This window comes from Panthera pardus, unplaced genomic scaffold (assembly GCF_024362965.1).
Source record: "Panthera pardus isolate Hobbes unplaced genomic scaffold, ASM2436296v1 HiC_scaffold_11, whole genome shotgun sequence".
Taxonomy (NCBI): Eukaryota; Metazoa; Chordata; class Mammalia; order Carnivora; family Felidae; genus Panthera; species Panthera pardus.
In genome coordinates this window covers 71,562,588-71,580,588 of record NW_026526666.1, presented here as the reverse complement: position 1 = coordinate 71,580,588, position 18,001 = coordinate 71,562,588, and the positions used below count along the sequence as shown (strand labels likewise).

The 18,001-nt window shown below is 46.7% G+C and overlaps 1 protein-coding gene across 4 annotated transcripts in view; it reads left to right on the top strand.

Annotated features, from left to right (window-relative positions):
* KIF2C (kinesin family member 2C) overlaps positions 1 to 17,594 on the top strand; it is an 18,768-nt gene extending 1,174 nt beyond the window's left edge. Inside the window, exons 1-20 of one of the 4 annotated variants that reach the window (XM_019429034.2) lie at positions 953 to 1,055; positions 3,028 to 3,129; positions 3,302 to 3,350; positions 4,975 to 5,097; positions 6,214 to 6,336; positions 6,885 to 6,985; positions 7,655 to 7,750; positions 8,198 to 8,252; positions 8,342 to 8,504; positions 10,546 to 10,636; positions 10,895 to 10,958; positions 11,037 to 11,128; positions 11,920 to 12,062; positions 12,844 to 13,048; positions 13,172 to 13,282; positions 14,062 to 14,129; positions 14,407 to 14,512; positions 14,605 to 14,718; positions 16,724 to 16,847; positions 16,943 to 17,594. In XM_019429034.2, coding sequence (XP_019284579.2) covers positions 1,053 to 1,055; positions 3,028 to 3,129; positions 3,302 to 3,350; positions 4,975 to 5,097; positions 6,214 to 6,336; positions 6,885 to 6,985; positions 7,655 to 7,750; positions 8,198 to 8,252; positions 8,342 to 8,504; positions 10,546 to 10,636; positions 10,895 to 10,958; positions 11,037 to 11,128; positions 11,920 to 12,062; positions 12,844 to 13,048; positions 13,172 to 13,282; positions 14,062 to 14,129; positions 14,407 to 14,512; positions 14,605 to 14,718; positions 16,724 to 16,847; positions 16,943 to 17,025 — 2,016 coding nt within the window. In that variant the 5' untranslated portion in view covers positions 953 to 1,052 and the 3' untranslated portion in view covers positions 17,026 to 17,594. Of the gene's footprint in view, positions 1 to 952; positions 1,056 to 2,527; positions 2,866 to 3,027; positions 3,130 to 3,301; positions 3,351 to 4,974; positions 5,098 to 6,213; positions 6,337 to 6,884; positions 6,986 to 7,654; positions 7,751 to 8,197; positions 8,253 to 8,341; positions 8,505 to 10,545; positions 10,637 to 10,894; positions 10,959 to 11,036; positions 11,129 to 11,919; positions 12,063 to 12,843; positions 13,049 to 13,171; positions 13,283 to 14,061; positions 14,130 to 14,406; positions 14,513 to 14,604; positions 14,719 to 16,723; positions 16,848 to 16,942 lie in introns of those variants that run through there. The other 3 variants (XM_019429033.2, XM_019429031.2, XM_019429032.2) reach the window with 3 other exon arrangements.
* The last annotated feature ends 407 nt before the right edge of the window (positions 17,595 to 18,001 follow it).

Below are 18,001 nucleotides of genomic sequence, written 5' to 3'. Positions count from 1 at the left end.
ACCTTACTCCCTATAAGATCTGTGTGAAGGGGCATCTGGCTGGCTCAGTTGGTAGTGCATGCGACTCGGGGTCCTGATTTCGAGCCTCACATTGGACAAAGAGATTACTTTAAAAACAAACAAAAAGCTTTCTGTGGAAATGGAACTTGTGAGAACCTTATTTCTGATCCTGCCTTGTCCTCCCTAATCTTGAACATGGTCCTCTTTGGACCTATTAGGATTTTATTTAGTTGGGCCTGATCTAAATTGAAGCAATCAACAGTTTCTGGTGTGTTTGAAGAAGACAAACTGCACAGAATCCTAAAACCTTGCTTACCTACGCTAGCTTCTGAGTGCAAACTACCTACAATATCGGTTTGGGGAGCAAAACTGATAACCCAGTTGAGACAAAAGTATGTTTCTGAAACCCCAAGTAACAGAAGGCAACTTGTGATAAATGGCACGGATGAATAGTGCTTGAGCAGCTCAGAGGTAGTAACTCGCTGAGGGTGAGCTTGACTGGTGGGGATGTGGTGGGAAGGTGTAGCAGAAACAATAGTGAGATAGATGGCCTTCATCGAGACTAGTGAAGAAGCTTGCTCCAGGCAGTGGGAAGGCTCAGGATGCTGGACAGTTGAAAGGGGGGACCAGAGGGTTATCATCTCTGGCACTAAGATGTTTAAGGTTTTATTCTGTAGGTACTTGGGAGCCTTGGGAAGATTTTGAGAAGAGGAGAGATGTGACTAAGGCATTTATGTTTTAGAGGCATTGTGGTGTGGTAAAAATTTTACTGGGCTAGGAGTAAGGAAACCTGGATTCTAGTCTGGCTCTGCCACTATTTTGTGTTCTCAGACATGCTTCCACCTCTCTTAGAAAATCAGTTTCCTTACCAAAAAAAATGAGGATGATAATATCTACTTAATAAGGTTATTGTGAGGATTTGTTCAACAGATACTTTTGTACTGGTTCCAAAATGCCAGACGGGATACTGAAGTGAATAAGACAGACCTGGACCCTCTTCATGGAACTTAATGAGATAACACATGTAAAGGACTTGTCTAGCATAGTGCCTTATGGTAGGTAAGCAGATACTTAGTGGTATATTTTAGAAATAAAAGGATTGAATACTTTACAACATCTGCTCTTAAATCAAAAGTTTCCTAAAATTCTTTTCAACCAGCTATTAGAAGTTCCTTGTGATTTTTGTTTGCTTATTTTTGTTGTTTGTTTAGAAATATACCTCTTGTTGGGTCTCACACCAGCTCAGATACTGCCTTTGGAATAAGGTCTAAACTTCTTAGTGAGGCATTCAAAGCTTTTTCAGGATAAAAACTTTTTTCTTTGTACCACACACTCTTCCAAAGTATGCTGTGTCAGGGTCAAATGCATCAGGTCCCCACTTTGTGTCCATGCCTGGTGCCTTGCTGCCTTCACACTGTCACTCTTACTCCTTCCTCCTGGGATGCTCACCCTGAATCATCAGTGTGAGAGTTAATGTCAGAACTAAGGTTAAAACATTGATCTCCTATATTGTCTGTTTTCTATGGTTTAAGTGTTGGAAATGGGAGGAATGTGTAGTAAGGGTCTATAGCTGTCCAAGAATTGGGGACAAAAGTGTGGTTATTAAAGTACCCGTGAGCTTTTGCTTTTAAACAGTACTCTGTCCCTGTTTATCCTGTGCTGCTTTGGTTTCTTGCCTTCTGTGCATATGACTTTTCCATTAGAATATGAGCTAATTAGGGGCACCTGGGTGACTCAGTCATTTAAGCATCCAACTTCAGCTCAGGTCATGATCTCACTGTTTATGAGTTCAACCCCCATGTCTGGCTCCGCACTGATGGTGCAGAGCCTGCTTGGGATTCTCTCTCTCTGCCCTTTATGTGAGCATTCTCTCTCTCTCTCTCTCTCTCTCTCTCTCTCTCTCTCTCTCTCTCTCTCTCTCTCTCGTAAACTTAAAAAAGAAAAAAGAATAGGAGCTAACTGAAGGCCAGGGCAATATATGTGTTAATTCATCTTTGAATATCTTCCCCCTATTGCCTTAATTGTGCCTAATAAATGTTTGAATAAGCTAATTAATAAATATAGGTTGCATTGTAGGAGTTAAAGCTTTCACCCTGGAGTACATGCTTCAGCTCTGAAACATTTCAAGATTGGTTGGTACCGGGGCACCTGGGTGGCTCAGCCGGTTAGCATCCGACTTCAGCTCAGGTCATGATCTCACAGTCTGTGAGTTCGAGCCCCGCGTCGGGCTCTGTGCTGACAGCTCAGAGCCTGGAGCCTGCTTCAGGTTCTGTGTCTCCCTCTCTCTCTGCCCCTCCCCTGCTCATGCTCTGTCTCTCTCTGTCTCAAAAATAAATAAAAACATTTAAAAAAAAAAACTTAAAAAAAAAAAAAGATTGGTTGGTACTATTTTGGTGTGTTTGAACTGCTGTGAAGTATGCTGATGAAGTTTGAGTTGCTGCTGGAGGGTGGCAGGGCTCTGGTGATGTAAACCTAGAATTGTGACCTCAACTGCAGGCATGTGCAGGAAGTTGTTATTGGGGAAGAAGTTTCTGGGCCCAGTAGAAAATGTAGGTAGACTTAGGGTTAGGTAGCAGCTCTTGGAAACTTGTCCCCGCCCATAAGATACTGAAGGGCCCTCCAGTTTGACTATTGCCGGGACAGTTAGAACTTGTTTCCTCCTCCGTGTCATCTAGCAAGAGGTGCTCAGGGGACTGTGCCCAGCAGGACCTCACTGCCCAGCAGAATAGTAGGGAAACCAAGTGGCCTACATCTACTGTGGACTACCTGACTGGTTACCTATCTGTCTGCCCTCCTCTTTACCTCGTTCTCATCATCAACATCTACCATTGGCTTGGCAATCAGAAACCAGTATTCATCTAGATGGTAAACCGTGACTAAGGGCTATTTGTTTATAGTTGTTGGTACTTGGTGGAACTTAAAAGTTGATAGTGTCTGAATCTAGGAGTACTAGCATTGGTTGTAGAGATGCAGTTGGGTTGAAGAAGCTATGTTGTTCCACTGAAATTTTTTACTTACTCTTTGCAGATTGATTTTGATGATGTGGCCGCAATAAACCCAGAGCTTTTACAACTTCTTCCCTTACACCCAAAAGACAATCTGCCCCTGCAGGAAAATGTAACAGTCCAGGTAGGTGCTTGTCATCTGGCTGAACCAGTGCCCCAGATGATTTGCTTGGCTTGTTGGCTTTTGCTGATTTTCTGGAACTGCCTAGGACTTCAGCATAACACATGGATCTAAGATAAGTCCTTGAAAATTGATAGGAACCACATATTGTGATGTTTTTGTTTTTATTTTACAGAAACAAAAACGCAGATCAGTCAACTCCAAAATTCCTGCTCCTAAGGAAGGTAAATAGATTTTTACTGGCTTATCGTCATGGGGTTTGAGCCCAGGATAATATTCCTGGGGCACAGGAAGCTGTGAAATAGACTCATTGCTCCACTTTAGGAGGTGGCTCTATGTGGGCTGAGTCCTGCCCTGTCTTCTAAGCATCCTAGTGAAGAAGAATCGAACCTACAGGGAGGTTTTGGTCAAAAGGTACAAAGTTTCAGTTATGAGAAATAAGTCCTCGAGATCTAATGTACATCTGGCCTGTGATTAACAACACTGAATTATATACTTAAAATTTTACGATGAGGGTGGATCTTATGATAAATACCCTAACCACAAAACAAAAATAAACAAAATACAAAGCAAAGAGAGTGGGAGCAAACCTTAGGAAGAGATGGATAAGTTTATAGCATTGATTATAATGATAGTTTCATGGGTGTTTACTTATCTCCAAAATATCGAGTTAAACACATTCGATATCTACAGTTTTTGGTATTTCAATCATACTTCAAGAAGTGCTTTTTTAAAAATTTTTAAGTGTATTTATTTTGAGAGAGAGACAGTGTGAGTGGGGGAGTGGCAGAGAGAGGGAGGGAGGGGAGAGAGAGAAAGAAAAAGAAAGAAAGAAAGAAAGAAAGAAAGAAAGAAAGAAAGAAAGAAAGAAAGAAAGAAAGAAAGAAAATGAGCAAGAGAATAAATGGGGGAGGGGCAGAGAGAGGAGGAGACAGAGGATCCGAAGCAGGTGCTGTGCTGACAGCAGAGCTCAATGTGGGGGGCTCAAACTCAAATTGTGAGATCATGACCTGAACTGAAGTCGGACACTTAACTGACTGAGCCACTCACGCGCCCCTGTACCATGTGTTCTATTTCCAAATTTCTGACTTACTTTATAGGTGATGAATTGTTTCTCTCTTACGGAGGGAAACTATATAAATGGGTAGAAATTAATAAGAATTCAAATATAACTCAGTTGTTTCTCTCAGTTAAGCATTCTTATAAGATTCCAGAAAATCAGTGTAGCTGACCCATGGGTTTCTGATGATGTGCCCCAGGTCTGGCTCTGTAAAGCATCCTGAAACAGTGGAAAAATCCAAAATCCAAATCCCAGACTTTGGAATCTAACAGTTTTGGGTTAACATCCTGGCTCCAACACTTACTACAGTGTGGAAGTTCCTTAATTTCTCTGAGCCTTATTGTCCTCTTCCATCAGATGGGAAGACTGATATTTACCTTACAATGTTATTTTGAAGTATGGGAAGATTGTACAATGATAGGTGTTGCTGCTGTTAAGGTTAATAATGCTTTTTTCCAGGGATTAGGTCTGTCTCTTCAGAAAGGATTTCGGATTGGCTGTAGGTCCCTCCATTTACTCAGGACAGTTGCTCTTGTGGGAGATATCCTTGCCCTTGGGAGCTCTCAGATTGGCAGAATGTGAATAGATTAGTTTTGGGGTCACTAGTACTTGGCCTTTCTAATTTTTCCTTTCCTTGGGTGGAAGGAGTGGGAAGTTGGGCTCTTTTTCCTAGTGATCTGGACCCATCCCACCCTATACAGAATCTTGGAGGGTTGCCCCCTAGTGGCCCCCATCGGCCCTCCTGATCATGCCCCACTGATTGGCTGCTGCTGCCCTTGGTGTTTCAGGTCTCCGAGGCCGCTCCACCCGAATGTCCACTGTCTCGGAGGTTCGAATTACCACTCAGGAGAATGATATGGAGGTGGAGCTACCAGCGTCTACAAATTCCCGCAAGCAGTTTTCAGTTCCCAGTGAGTAATGAATTTGTTTTTCCTGTTTGAGGCTCTGCAGCAGCTGCTCATATATTGCCCTGTCCCTGTTCTGAAATATCCTGAGATTTCTACACTCCCCTGTCTTCAGTTCTATTCTGCTCCCTTATTTGGAAATCATTTAATTTTACTCTTTAATTTTATTGAAACATTACACACACACACACACACAAAGAAAAGCGACCATATCATTTAGTTCATAAACCGAACATACTCACATAACTCAATCAAAGCATTATGAGCAACCCAAAAATCCCCCTCAAGTTCCCTTCCAGTTCATAAGCCCCTATATTAAGTACCTATAATCTTGACTTCTGATACCATAAATTAGATTTTTCCCTTTTTGGACTTTATATAAATAGAATTTGAAAAATATTTTTAATTGTTAACTTTTATTAGATAAAGCAGGTACAGATTGTGTAAGATAGACAGTCGTTACATCTTACATGTATCAAATTCAGCTCTAATAAAATGAATGTAAACAAGAGGGTCACAACCAGGTATGGGAAGTAGCAAGTTGTCATGGGCTTTCTGGGGTTGAATCAATATGTTGTTGCTCAGGTTTCTGTTACTCCTGGCTTTTCAGTCTTTGTCCCTCTTAACCCAGGTTCCAAGACTTGGAAAAGTCTGGCTTTTTCTTCCACATACGCCCTGGCCTGAGAACCCAAGCTTGGATGAAGCCTAAAGTCTTTAGGCCTTTAGAGGCTTTCCCTTTGTGGTGAAGTCCATGCTGAGCTACTCACATACCTTCAAAGATATATATTCTTTTTTATTTAAAGATTTTATTTTTAAGTAATCTCTACACCAAACGTACAACCCTGAGATGAAGAGTCGCATGCTCTACCGACTGAGCCAGCCAGACACCCTACCCTCTAAGACTTTTGATCCCAGGAGTCAGCCCCTGTAGAGACTGGTTGGGTTCAGGGTTTGGGCTGAAGTGACGGGAAAAGCCCAAGCTCTGCTCACACGGTGGGAGCCCAAGGTTTTGCTGAGCTGGCAGTCAGTTGCACTCCTCCTGACCCACGACCTGCTAGGGCTCAGAGGAGCACAGCTCTGGTATGCCTGCCTGCTTCTCCAATGACTCTTGTTCCCCCACAGCTGGACCCCCTAGGCCCTCCTGCCCTGCAGTGGCTGAAATACCATTGATGATGGTCAGTGAGGAGGTGGAAGAGCAAGTCCATTCCATCCGAGGCAGCTCTTCTGCAAACCCTGTGAACTCAGGTAGACACACTGAGCTGTCTGCTGCCCTGCTCCTAGTGCAGGACAGGTTGTTATATCCTCTCCCAAACCTGACCTGCTTTGGCACCTGACTTCAAACCATGTTTATCACGTGGGGGCATATTTCCTGTGGCCATCGCATCAGTCTTTCACAAGAGGTGACCTTGTTCCCACCAGCTGGCAGGAGCCCTCTAATGTAGTTGAGGTGTTGCCATAGCTCAAGTCTTGACCAACACCTGAAAAACAGCCCAGAATGCCCATCAAAATCAATCAGGGATGGTATCACCTCTTGTGGTTGTTGAGAAAATGCCACAGAGACACGGAGAGAGCTTGGGTTAGGCCTAGAGCACTTGTGCAGGTCTTTACTTTGCAGGCTTAGCCTACAACGGATAGAGTCATATCCATTGCTTCCTCTCCTTGCATATGGTGGTTTAAGAGCAAGGGTCTAAGGAAGGCCTAGGCCTGGGAATGGCCCATGACTCAATAGAACAGCTGGAAAAGAGTAGGCTGGCTGGCCTAGACAGGTAAAAGTGGGCTTCCTTCTTCCCCAGTTCGGAGGAAATCATGTATTGTGAAGGAAATGGAAAAAATGAAGAACAAGCGAGAAGAGAAGAGGGCCCAGAACTCTGAAACAAGAATAAAGCGAGCTCAGGTACCTTTCTTAGGTCAAGGGTTTTTGGACAGGCATTCTTAATTGCAACCTCACCAGCAGCAGAGATACAGCTGGGCCCCAGCGTTTCTGAGGCTCCAGTTCTGATATCCAGGAAATTTAACTGGTTTTTCATCTGGATTCAGGAAAAAATAATCAGATATTTTTCTGAAGCCCTTTGGGTAGGGAATATTTCATGCTGATCATCCAGTAGGCACACCCATCACAGTGCAGTGGCCAACAGAGCTGCTGGGCAGAGTTGCCTGCTTTCCCCCCGACCCCCACCTCCACCTCCTAATTGTGTATATGGGGCAGGGGTTTGGGGTTGCAATAAAGTCCCAGTTTGGAGCATTTCCCCTCAGTTGGGTTAACTGCTCCAGGGAATCTCAACCTGCTGGTCTCCTAAGGGGACAGTGGCCCTCGCCCTAGTTCCTAGAGTGGTTGAATGCATGCCTAAAACCTACCATCCCCCACCGCCAATCTCTGTTCCCAGGGCCTTTGCTTCTGAGTTCTCAGCCTAGAGCCAGGGTGGGAGGAAGGTAAGATGTGGGAGGGCTTTGTCAACTGAAGGGCTGTGTGTATATAAAGAGCTGTTGCTGATGCTTCAGCACTAAGCTCTGAGAGCATTTACATGTCAGCAGTCAGTCCTTTTTTTGCCCTTGTCCCAAACAGGAGTATGACAGCAGCTTTCCAAACTGGGAATTTGCCCGGATGATTAAAGAATTTCGGGCTACTTTGGAATGTCATCCACTTACTATGACAGATCCTGTAAGTAAACCTAAAAGGCTTCTATCTCTCCTTCCTGAGTGTGTGTACAATTGAGAGACAAATCTCCTCTTTAAGGATGTGAGAGCTTGCAAGAATCTCCACTTACCCTTGAGGATATTTTTAATACCTTTAATGGGCTGGAGCTAGCAAGGCTGGATGGGAGAGTCAGCTGCATAAAGTGTCACCCTCTTCACTTCCATAGGTTGGCTAGATCCTTACTAATAATCGTGTAAGTGGCACTGAAACCTGTAGGCAGCAGGGTGAGAAAACTGGAAAGGAAATTCAAAGCTGCCTGACTGTTTTTGAGAGTAACTAATGGTGGAGCTGGGGTCCCAGTGTTAGGTCTTGGCCCTTGAGTGAGCCAGACATGGGATTGGAAGAGGAGGAGTTCTTTCAGTATTGCTCTGACCTTTTGGTGGTTGGTTGTCTTCTTTCATCCTTTTGAAGATCGAAGAGCACAGGATATGTGTCTGTGTGAGGAAACGCCCGCTAAATAAACAAGGTAAGCCCTGATCAGTCAGAAGGAGGCTTTTGACTGACTGACCTTCTCCATGTCCAGGAATCATCCCCTGAAATACTCTTCTTCTGCAGAATTGGCCAAGAAAGAAGTTGATGTGATTTCTGTTCCCAGCAAAGGCCTCCTCTTGGTCCATGAGCCCAAGTTAAAAGTGGACTTAACAAAGTATCTGGAGAACCAAGCCTTCTGCTTTGACTTTGCATTTGATGAAACAGCTTCAAATGAAGTTGTCTACAGGTTAGTTTCTTGGCCTCTTTTATTTCCCTTTCCCAGCCTTCCTCTTGTCAATGTGGGATATTGTACTATTCACCGCCACACTGATCTCTGAGGCCTTTCTTGGCCTCCTCATATTTTCTTTGGATCAGCCATTACAGAGTTGGTTCTGGCTCTGTCTCCTGGCACCAGGAAGGCCCAGTTTGGGCTTGTCACATCCCATTTTGCATCTTTAGCAGTGCATCCTCAAATGGATTACAAGTGAGGTATTACCCGTTGTACTCTCTGAGGCTGGGTTGGGCAGGTCGAAGGGATTCTTCCAGTGTCTTATACAGCCACTCCATTACCCACTGAGCTTAGCAGACTCAGCAAAGACTAGGACCGCTCTATCTAATACAGCACCACCAGCCTCATGTGGCTATTCAAATGAAAGTTAAATAAAATTAAGAACTCAATTCTTTTTTTTTTTTCTTTTTTTTTTTGGCTTGAACTCACAACTCTGAGATCAAGAATTGCTTTCTCTACCAACTGAGCCAGCCAGGCGTCTCAGAATTCATTAAAAAAAATTTTTTTTAATGTTTATTTATTTTTGAGAGAGAGAAAGCACGTGCACAAGCAGGAGAGGGGCAGAGACAGAGGAAGACACAGAATCTGAAGCAGGCTCCAGGCTCTGAGCTGTCAGCACAGAGCCCAACGCAGGGCTTGAACTCACAGTGAGATCATGACCTGAGCTGAAATCAGATGCTTAGCTGGCTGAGCTGCCCAGGTGTCCCAGAATTCAATTCATTAGTCACACTAGCCACATTTTAAGAGCTTGACAGCCACCTGTGGTAGTGGCTGCTATTAGCACAGTAAAGAACATGTCCACCACCACAGAAAGTTCTATAAACAACACTGCTCTAGACCAGAGGTTGACAAACTATAGCCCATGGGCCAAATTTGGTTTGCAATTCCTTTATTTATTTATTTATCTATCTATTTATTTATTTTTGAGAGACAGCATGAGACAGAGCACAAGTTGGGGAGGGACAGAGAGATAAGGAGACACAGAATCTGAAGCAGGCTCCAGGCTCCAAGCAAGTGTTCAGCACAGAGCCTGATGTTGGACTCGAACCCACGAACCATGAGATCATGACTTGAGCCAAAGTCAGTCACTTAACTGACTGACTGAGCCACCCAGGCGCCCCTGCAATTCCTTTTTATATGGTTCTCAAAATAAGAATGAATGGTTTCTGTGTTTTTAAAGGATCGTTTTTAAAAACATGTGACAGTAAGGGGCACCTGGGTACCTCAGTCAGTTAAGCATCTGACCTCAGCTCAGGTCACGATCTCACAGTTTCTGGGTTCGAGCCCCATGTTGGGCTCTCTGCTGTCAGCGTGGAGCCTGCTTTGGATCCTTTGTCCCCCCTCTTTCTCTGCCCCTCCCTGACTTGGGTGTGTGCTTGCTGTCTCTCTCTCTCTCTCAAAAATTTTTTTTAAATTTATTTTTTAAATTTACATCCAATTTAGTTCGCATATAAATAAACATTTTTTTTTTTTAATGTGGTAGTGGGGTGCCTGACTGGCTCAGTCAGTGGAAGGTGCAACTCTTGATCTCAGTGTTGTGAGTTCTAGCCCCATTTGGGTGCAGAGATTACTTAAAAATGAAATCTTTAAAAAAAAAAAAAACGTGACAGAGACCTATGTAGCCTAAAATGTTTTAGACTCCTACTTTAGAGGGTTTCCTCTGATCTTTGTAGTGTTTCTTATGCTGGCAGTCAGCTACTAAGCTCAGGGTTTCATCTTGGGTCTCCAGAGTCAGACAAAGAGCTGATGGCTCAGTTAGAGTGTAGGCCACCAGCTTACTCTTGGCAGGTCAGTCCAGCCCTCCCCAGTTGGCTGGGAGAATTTCAGATTTGTAAGTGGGGCTGGGGTCCAGTGGGACCACTTTGCAGAAGAGGAGTGCTATTGTTTGGAAGGAGGAATTGAAGACTGCAGTAGTTCTGCAGTGGAAGGGCAGTAGGACCACATTCTAGGGAGCACATTTTGGGGAGAGATGTATACTCTTTCCTGTCCTTTCTCCCAGGTTCACAGCAAGGCCACTGGTCCAGACAATCTTTGAAGGGGGAAAAGCAACCTGTTTTGCATATGGCCAGACAGGAAGTGGGAAGACACATGTGAGTATTCAGCCCGGGCAGGGAGCAAACCAGCCCATGGTGTCACACTGGGTCCCTGTAAAGGAAGCAGGTAAGTTGCTTGCAGAAAGTCCCCTTGGTACAGATGCCCTATCACCAGACACTCTTGTTGTGCCAGATGCCTTAGCAGGTACAGCTTCTCAGCTTTGATGTGGTGGCCCACTGTGGTAATGGAGCCACTAGTGCTCTGGCCTAGGCCCAGGGTCCTTTACCACAGTCTTCTGCCCCTTCCGTTTGCAGACTATGGGCGGAGACCTCTCTGGGAAAGCCCAGAATGCATCCAAAGGGATCTATGCCATGGCCTGTAAGTAGTGTGTTCTGCCCCACTTGGGTTGGGCACAGAAAGGCAGGTTGCTTACTTAATCCAGGCTCTCTCTCATAGCCCGAGATGTCTTCCTCCTGAAGAATCAGCCTCGCTACCGGAACCTGGGCCTGGAAGTCTATGTGACCTTCTTTGAGATCTATAATGGGAAGGTAGCTAGCTGGCAGGGAGCCCGTCTCTACTGTTGGGGCCACTGAACTTTCTAAAACCTTGAGGTTGGCTAGAAATTGTAGGAACCAAGCAGCCTGTGGGCTGTCAAGCCTTTAATGGGCTGCTCTGTCCTATCGTTGTGGGAGGTTTCATCTGATGGTGGGATGGTGCCCAAGCTCAGTAAGTATGGCAGGCACACTCCTCGGGGCTCCTTCTCACATGTCTCACATGGGAGGTTTGCCTTGTGTGTGCCCTGTCCTCCCTCGACCCACCTCCTTAAAACCTTTCTACTCTTCCCCTGATTGTGTACATTCATTTTCATGTTCGTATTCTCTTTCTCTCGCTCTCTCCCCTACCCCTTATACTCCATACCTTCTACCTCTACCTCTGTACTCTGCTTTTGCAGAGTTGCTTTCCTCAGCAGGATCTTGATAATAATAATGGCTAATGTTGATTATTGGTGTAGTATCATGTGCTAAGCACTTGTCTCAACTCATTCAATCGTTATAACCTATGAGGAAGTATTCGCATCATTATTCTGCAGATGAGGAATAAGCCTGGAGTAGTTAAGTACTGGTCCAGGCTCCCATAGCTGGCAAAGTAGCAGGGTCATATCAAACTGAGGCAGCCTGATTCAGCTTTCAAGTGTACTACTGCCCGCCACCCAGCTTAGCTTCTCTCTGCCTTCTCTGCTGCCAGCTCTTATCTAAGCTGGGACAGGCCCTGAAGGAGGGGGTGTAGGTGGGGTGTCCAGGACCTAATGGCCTTATCCTTGTTCCCCTGCCTGGCACAGCTGTTTGATCTGCTCAACAAGAAAGCTAAGCTGCGCGTGCTGGAGGACGGCAAGCAGCAGGTGCAGGTGGTGGGGCTACAGGAGCATCTGGTTAGCTGTGCTGACGATGTCATCAAGATGATCGACATAGGCAGTGCCTGCAGGTCAGAGTTCTGGTGAGGGGAAGGGGCCACCTAATGCCCGGTTCAGGTGATAGACCCCCGCTCTGAGCCCATTGCTGTTTCCACAGAGCGCCACTCTCTGCAGCTTGGTGAGGGCTGTGAGGGCCTCTGCCGTAAGGACTCTCAATAGGGCAGATGACCCAGGGCAAGAGGCTCATCAGGAGCAAGTGTCTTAAATCTAACCCAGGTAGACTTTATTTCCAGGTCCTTACCCCAAATCATCCTTCCTGACTTCTCTAGGTTTCTTCTTGCTGTCCCCTCCCTCTGTGGTAGGAGACAAGCTCTGGATCTAGTCTGGGCTGGAAGGGATGGGGTCATAGCTTCTATACAGAGGTAGGGAAGTGTTCTTCCACCAGGCACGGTGCAGTGGAATGCTGGGTGGCTTATGGAGGCCCAGGGAGGGGGTTGCCCTCTCCAAGCCTCTCAAGCTTTCACAAGTGGTTCATGACAACCCCTCCTCCTCATGTGCCCTGCAACACAGGCAACTCTCCTTCCCCATGTGCTTTTGGGCCCTCTGGGCTGGCTAAGGCCTAGCACAGAATCTAGTACTTTCACTGCGAGGAAAACTTGCCAGATCTGGAGGCAGAGGGAAAGCTGTTGCCCAGGAAGGGCAAAACAGAAATCTGGGATAAGAAAACACAGGACTGCTTAGAGTCTTGACCTGTGTCCTTTGTACAGAGAACTCAGTGCTGTGGAGTGGGGTGGCTTGAACTCTGGGGAGCCACAGTGGCTCATAACCTTTCTTTGCCCTCCTTTGCCACAGGACTTCTGGGCAGACATTTGCCAACTCCAACTCTTCCCGCTCCCATGCCTGCTTCCAGATTCTTCTTCGGGCCAAAGGGAGAGTGCATGGCAAGTTCTCTTTGGTGGATCTGGCAGGGAATGAGAGAGGTGCGGACACTTCCAGTGCTGACCGGCAGACTCGCATGGAGGGTGCAGAAATCAATAAGAGTCTCCTGGCTCTGAAGGTAGGAGGGCCTAAACAGGTGGTTGGCCTGGAGGACTGCTGGTGGAGGGAGGGAGGGAGAGAGGGAGGGAAGGGGCAACTCAAGAGGAAGAACGGGACCTCAGTGGCTCCTGCTGCCCCACAGGAGTGCATCAGGGCCCTGGGACAGAACAAGGCTCACACCCCATTTCGAGAGAGCAAGCTGACACAGGTGCTGAGGGACTCCTTTATCGGGGAGAACTCAAGGACCTGCATGGTGAGTAGGGTCACTTTGGAGGTGGTATAGGAAGACGTTGAGTCCTGTCTCTGGGCAGAAGGCTTGGTGCCCTTGGCTACCTGGGTTTCCAGGCTCAAACTTTACTGGGCATCCCCCACTGCTTTTTAGTACCAGGTTCCTCTTTGCCTATTCAAAAGGGAAGGAGAGGATCTGCTCCCTTTACTATATGTCTATGCAGCTCTTGGTTTGGGGTCCAAAGGGGCCTTGCCTGATGAAAAGGGGCCCCAGAATTCAGAAGGATGGCCTGTGGGAAAGCAGGAGAGCAAAATTCTCCCCTTCAATGGTTTCCCTCAGGTTCACTGACTCCTAATTAAGTACACAGGAAAGGGGTATGGCCTCAAATGACTTTTTGTTCCCTTCCTTATTTTATCTACAAGCCTGCTAGCTAGGATCTGCCTTCTTCCCCTCTAAGGAATCTCCTCTTCCCTGTCTACTAGGGAAGGTAGGAATTTCTGACTAAGCCACAGAGCCTTGAGATGTGACCTTGGTGAAAGAGTCCATAAAAAGATAAAACAACAGGTATCCAGATGCACCTTTAAAGGCAGGGAACCAATTTTTAACGTGCCTTAGTTTTCAGTGCCCTTGGGGCAAATTGCCTGGCACAGACTAGGCGCTTAGTTAGCTCTCCGCCCCAATACTGTGTGGGTGTCAGCAGCTCAAAGAGACGACTCCTGGCAGTATCCAGTACTAGGCAGTCCAGCGCCTTTACCCTACCCTGTGATCCTCAACCCTTAACTGCCTATTTCCCCGTTTTGCAGATTGCCATGATCTCACCAGGCATAAGCTCCTGCGAATATACTTTAAACACACTGAGATATGCGGACAGGTACTAGTACCATGACCAGTGGGATGGGGAGACGGGTGCAGGAGGGAGGAAAGGAAGAGGGAGGAAGTCTGGAGCCTCAGTGCCTACTGTATATTCTTCTGTGACTCAGTGAATCTGAGTTCAGACATGTCCCAGTCCCCTTCAAGCCTTAATGTGAAGCCAGCATGGGTCATCTTGGCCGATGTAAAAGCTGCCGAGCCTCATGGTTTGAGTGATGCTGCAGTCCTGTGAGTGCCAAAGAGGTTCCTGTGGGATCTGAGACCTTCTTGTTCCTCAGGGTCAAGGAGCTGAGCCCCCACAGTGGATCCAGTGGTGAGCAACCAACTCAAATGGAAACAGAAGAGATGGAAGCCAGCTCCCATGGGTCCCTGATCACAAGCAATGTAAGGTGTAGGGTGGGGCCAGGCAGGATGGAAACGTGGCCTATCGAGGGAAACTAGGCCATACTGTTGTACCTCTCCTTTTGGCCCCTCAGTTCTCCAAAGAAGAGGAGGAACTGTCTTCGCAGATGTCCAGCTTTAATGAAGCCATGTCTCAGATCAGGGAGTTGGAGGAGAGGGCCATGGAAGAGCTCAAGGAGATAATACAGGTGATGAGCTGGTCCTGGTTAGGGATGGACTGGATATCCACCCCAGCACAGGCCCTCAGCAGTGCTCAGAACCATTCCTTGAGCATGAGCTGGGCTTTGCTCCCACAGGTCTTCAGGTAGGGATGGCAAGAGGCAGACCTTTACCTAGTATTCCTCAATTGTCCACCTATTCATCTAGCTGTTCTAGAACAATGAATTACCATACCCTTTTCTCCAGCCTGGCCTACACAGGCTTTCCTCCATCCTCCTAGCCAGAGCTAGTCTCTCCCCTCTATGTTCCTGATCGAGGTTTTGGAGGGTGACTTCTTTGCAGAGATCTTGGCTTGTTTACTCAGTGAATGTTTGGTGAGTACTTTCTATATGCCAACTCCTGTGCTAAAACCAAGGACCAAAAACATCAAGTATGGATAGCATGCCCTAAAGTAAGACATGCTCAATCCTGACTCTTCTGAGTTGTTTTTTTTTTTCCCCTGACTCTTCTATTTATAAGCTGATTTCCTTAGGAAAGTCATTTAGCATCACTGGGCCTCAGTTTCTTCATCTCTGCAGTGGGCAAGACAGGATGATTGCATCTGAAGATTAAGAGATATGCTTTTAAAACAGTGCCCAGCACATGGTTAGTGTATAGTAAGTGGTAGATGCTGGTGCTGCTGTGACTCCCGCTGTGGGAGAACAGGGAGAGGGAAGGGGAGGCCCAAGAGGGCACTCTGCCAGTGGGGTATTCAGGGCAGGGTGCAGTGCAGAAAGAAGGACCTTGGGCCACTCAGAAATGAGAAGGGAACGTGAAGAGTAAGCGCTTAGGCATGTCCTCCCTCCCTGGAGTGCTCAGGGTACAAATGTGTGAAAGGACATGGTATTTTCAGAAAGAATGAGAGGTTCACTCTACTCAAAGCAAAAGATGTAAGCAAGGGACATTGATTAAATATGTGTCTAGGTCAACAGGTAACCTGATGCTAAAAGACCTATGGCTCACTCCAAAGGCCTGGACTTGGTTATGAGGGCAGTGGATACCTTTGAAGGGAGTAGAGTATGGTCAGATCAGATGACGTGGTCTTATCACAGCATTAGGTACATCACTGTAGCTGCAGTGTGGAGTCTGGTTTGGGAATGAGGGAGAGCATGAGTAGAGGCACTTAGGAGTTATGGGAAATTAGGAGATTGTTGTAAAGAGTTCACGAAGGGCATCTGGGCGGTTCAGTCAGTTAAGTGTCTGACTTGGGCTCAGGTCGTGATCTCATGATTCGTGAGTTTGAGCCCTGCGTCAGGTTCGCTGCTGTCAGCACAGAGCCCACTTCATATCCTGTGTCTCCCTCTCTTTGCCCCTCCCCCATGTTTTCTCTGTCACTCTTCTCTCTCTCTCTCAAAAATAAACATTAAAAAAAAAAAAAAGTTCTGGACACCGGGGTGGCTCAGTCAGTTAAGTGCCTGACTTTGGCTCAGGTTATGATCTCACACTTTGTGGCTTCGAGCCCCACATTGGGCTCTGTGCTGACAGCTCAGAGCCTGGAACTTGCTTCAGATTCTGTGTCCACCTCTCTCTCTGCTCCTCCCGCACTCATGTTCTGTCTCTCTCTGTCTCAAAAATAAACGTTAAAAAAAAAAGTTCAAGAGAGATGTTGGAGCCTAGACAGAGTGTGGTCATGGTCACCATGAGACTGGAGTGAGGACATGAGACTCAGGTGCCATTTAAGAAGCAGAATTGGTAGGATTTAGGGACCAGCAGGGTGAAAGAATAAAGTTATTATTCCCATTTCCTGCTTGGCATCAAGACAGATTGTGACATTGATTTGACCTAGGGAGAGGGACAAGTTTGGGGTAGAGAAGAGGATGAATTCAAGATGAAGATTTCTACAGGAGCAGGTCAAGAAGCAGAGCACAAGCTATGGCTTAAGGAGTGGGCATCTTGCCTAGGTTGTCTGCATTGCAGATGGTAGGGGCCCAGGAATAATTTGCTAAGTTTATTTGGTCATTTTTGAACTGACAAGGTCCCCCCATGTCATTGCAGCAAGGGCCAGGCTGGCTTGAGCTCTCTGAGATGACTGAGCAGCCAGACTATGACCTGGAGACCTTTGTGAACAAGACAGAGTCTGCCCTGGTCCAGCAAGCCAAGCACTTCTCAGCCCTGCGAGGTGGGTGTGGCTGGAGGATGGGGCCTCTGCCCTGAGGGAACGGGGCTTCTGAAACACCCACTAACCCCCAGTGCACCACCACTCCTTCCCTCCAGATGTCATCAAGGCCTTGCGCCTGGCCATGCAGCTGGAAGAGCAGGCCAGCAAACAAATAAGCAACAAGAAACGGCCCCACTGACGACTGCAAATAAAAGATCTGTTTGGTGTCACACCCAGCCTCTTCCCCTCCCCAACCTCCCCAGCAAACTTTGGGCACCTGGTGGGTCTAGTCAGGGTCTGAGCTGGAAAAGGCTTTGGTAAACACCAAGTATGGAGGCAGCTGGGGAGAGGGTCAGAGTGACGAGGGACACTTCTCTCCTTTTCTTCGGTTACAGCTCTCCAGGGAGCAAGGGTGGGAAGATAGAGCTTTTAGTTACTCTGGGTGTTGCCTTTCTCTCCAGGAGGGGAAGACTCTCTGGTAAAGAGTTCCCTGGGGTGTCCTTCTGCCTCTGAGGACTGGCTGCTGGTAAAGGGCTCCCTCGGGTTATCCTGGCGCTGGGGAGAGGAAAGGAGCCTTTAGTCCAGCTCTCTGCTGGCTCTGGCCTGCCTTCCATGCCCTTGGTTCAGCCACTATGTCTTGTACTCTAAAAAAAAGTTTCTGGGATCTCCCTTCCTTGCTGTTTTTTGAGGCCCAAGAGGATCCCTGCTGTTTCCTGTTTTATGTGTTTATACATTGTGTCTAACAATAAAGAAAGAGGAAAAAGTCAACCTGTTGACTGGTGTGTGGGAAGGGCTGAGACATGTATGAACCTTCTCGGACTAAGGACAGATATTACTGCAATTTTCCATAGTGCTGATTCTGTACTCTACCTAGGAGGCCAAATCCATACCAGCAGTTTCAATGATGTGGTAAAGCTTCCAAGCTCTGCCTTGTTCTGTGCTTACTAGGTCCCAGGTCTTCTGGGAACAGGAACCATAAGCAGAAAGATGGTGCTTTGTCAGTTACAGTCTTTGCTCAAGACACATTACAGGATTCTGTGGCAACACTGACAAGAAAGCACTTAGCTTGCTAGGTGGGAAAGGATCTGATGAACAATACCAGTTTGGTCTTGAAAAATTAGAAGTTTGCCAGGTGAACTGAGGAACCAGTCATAGAGCATGGACAGTTGGGAACT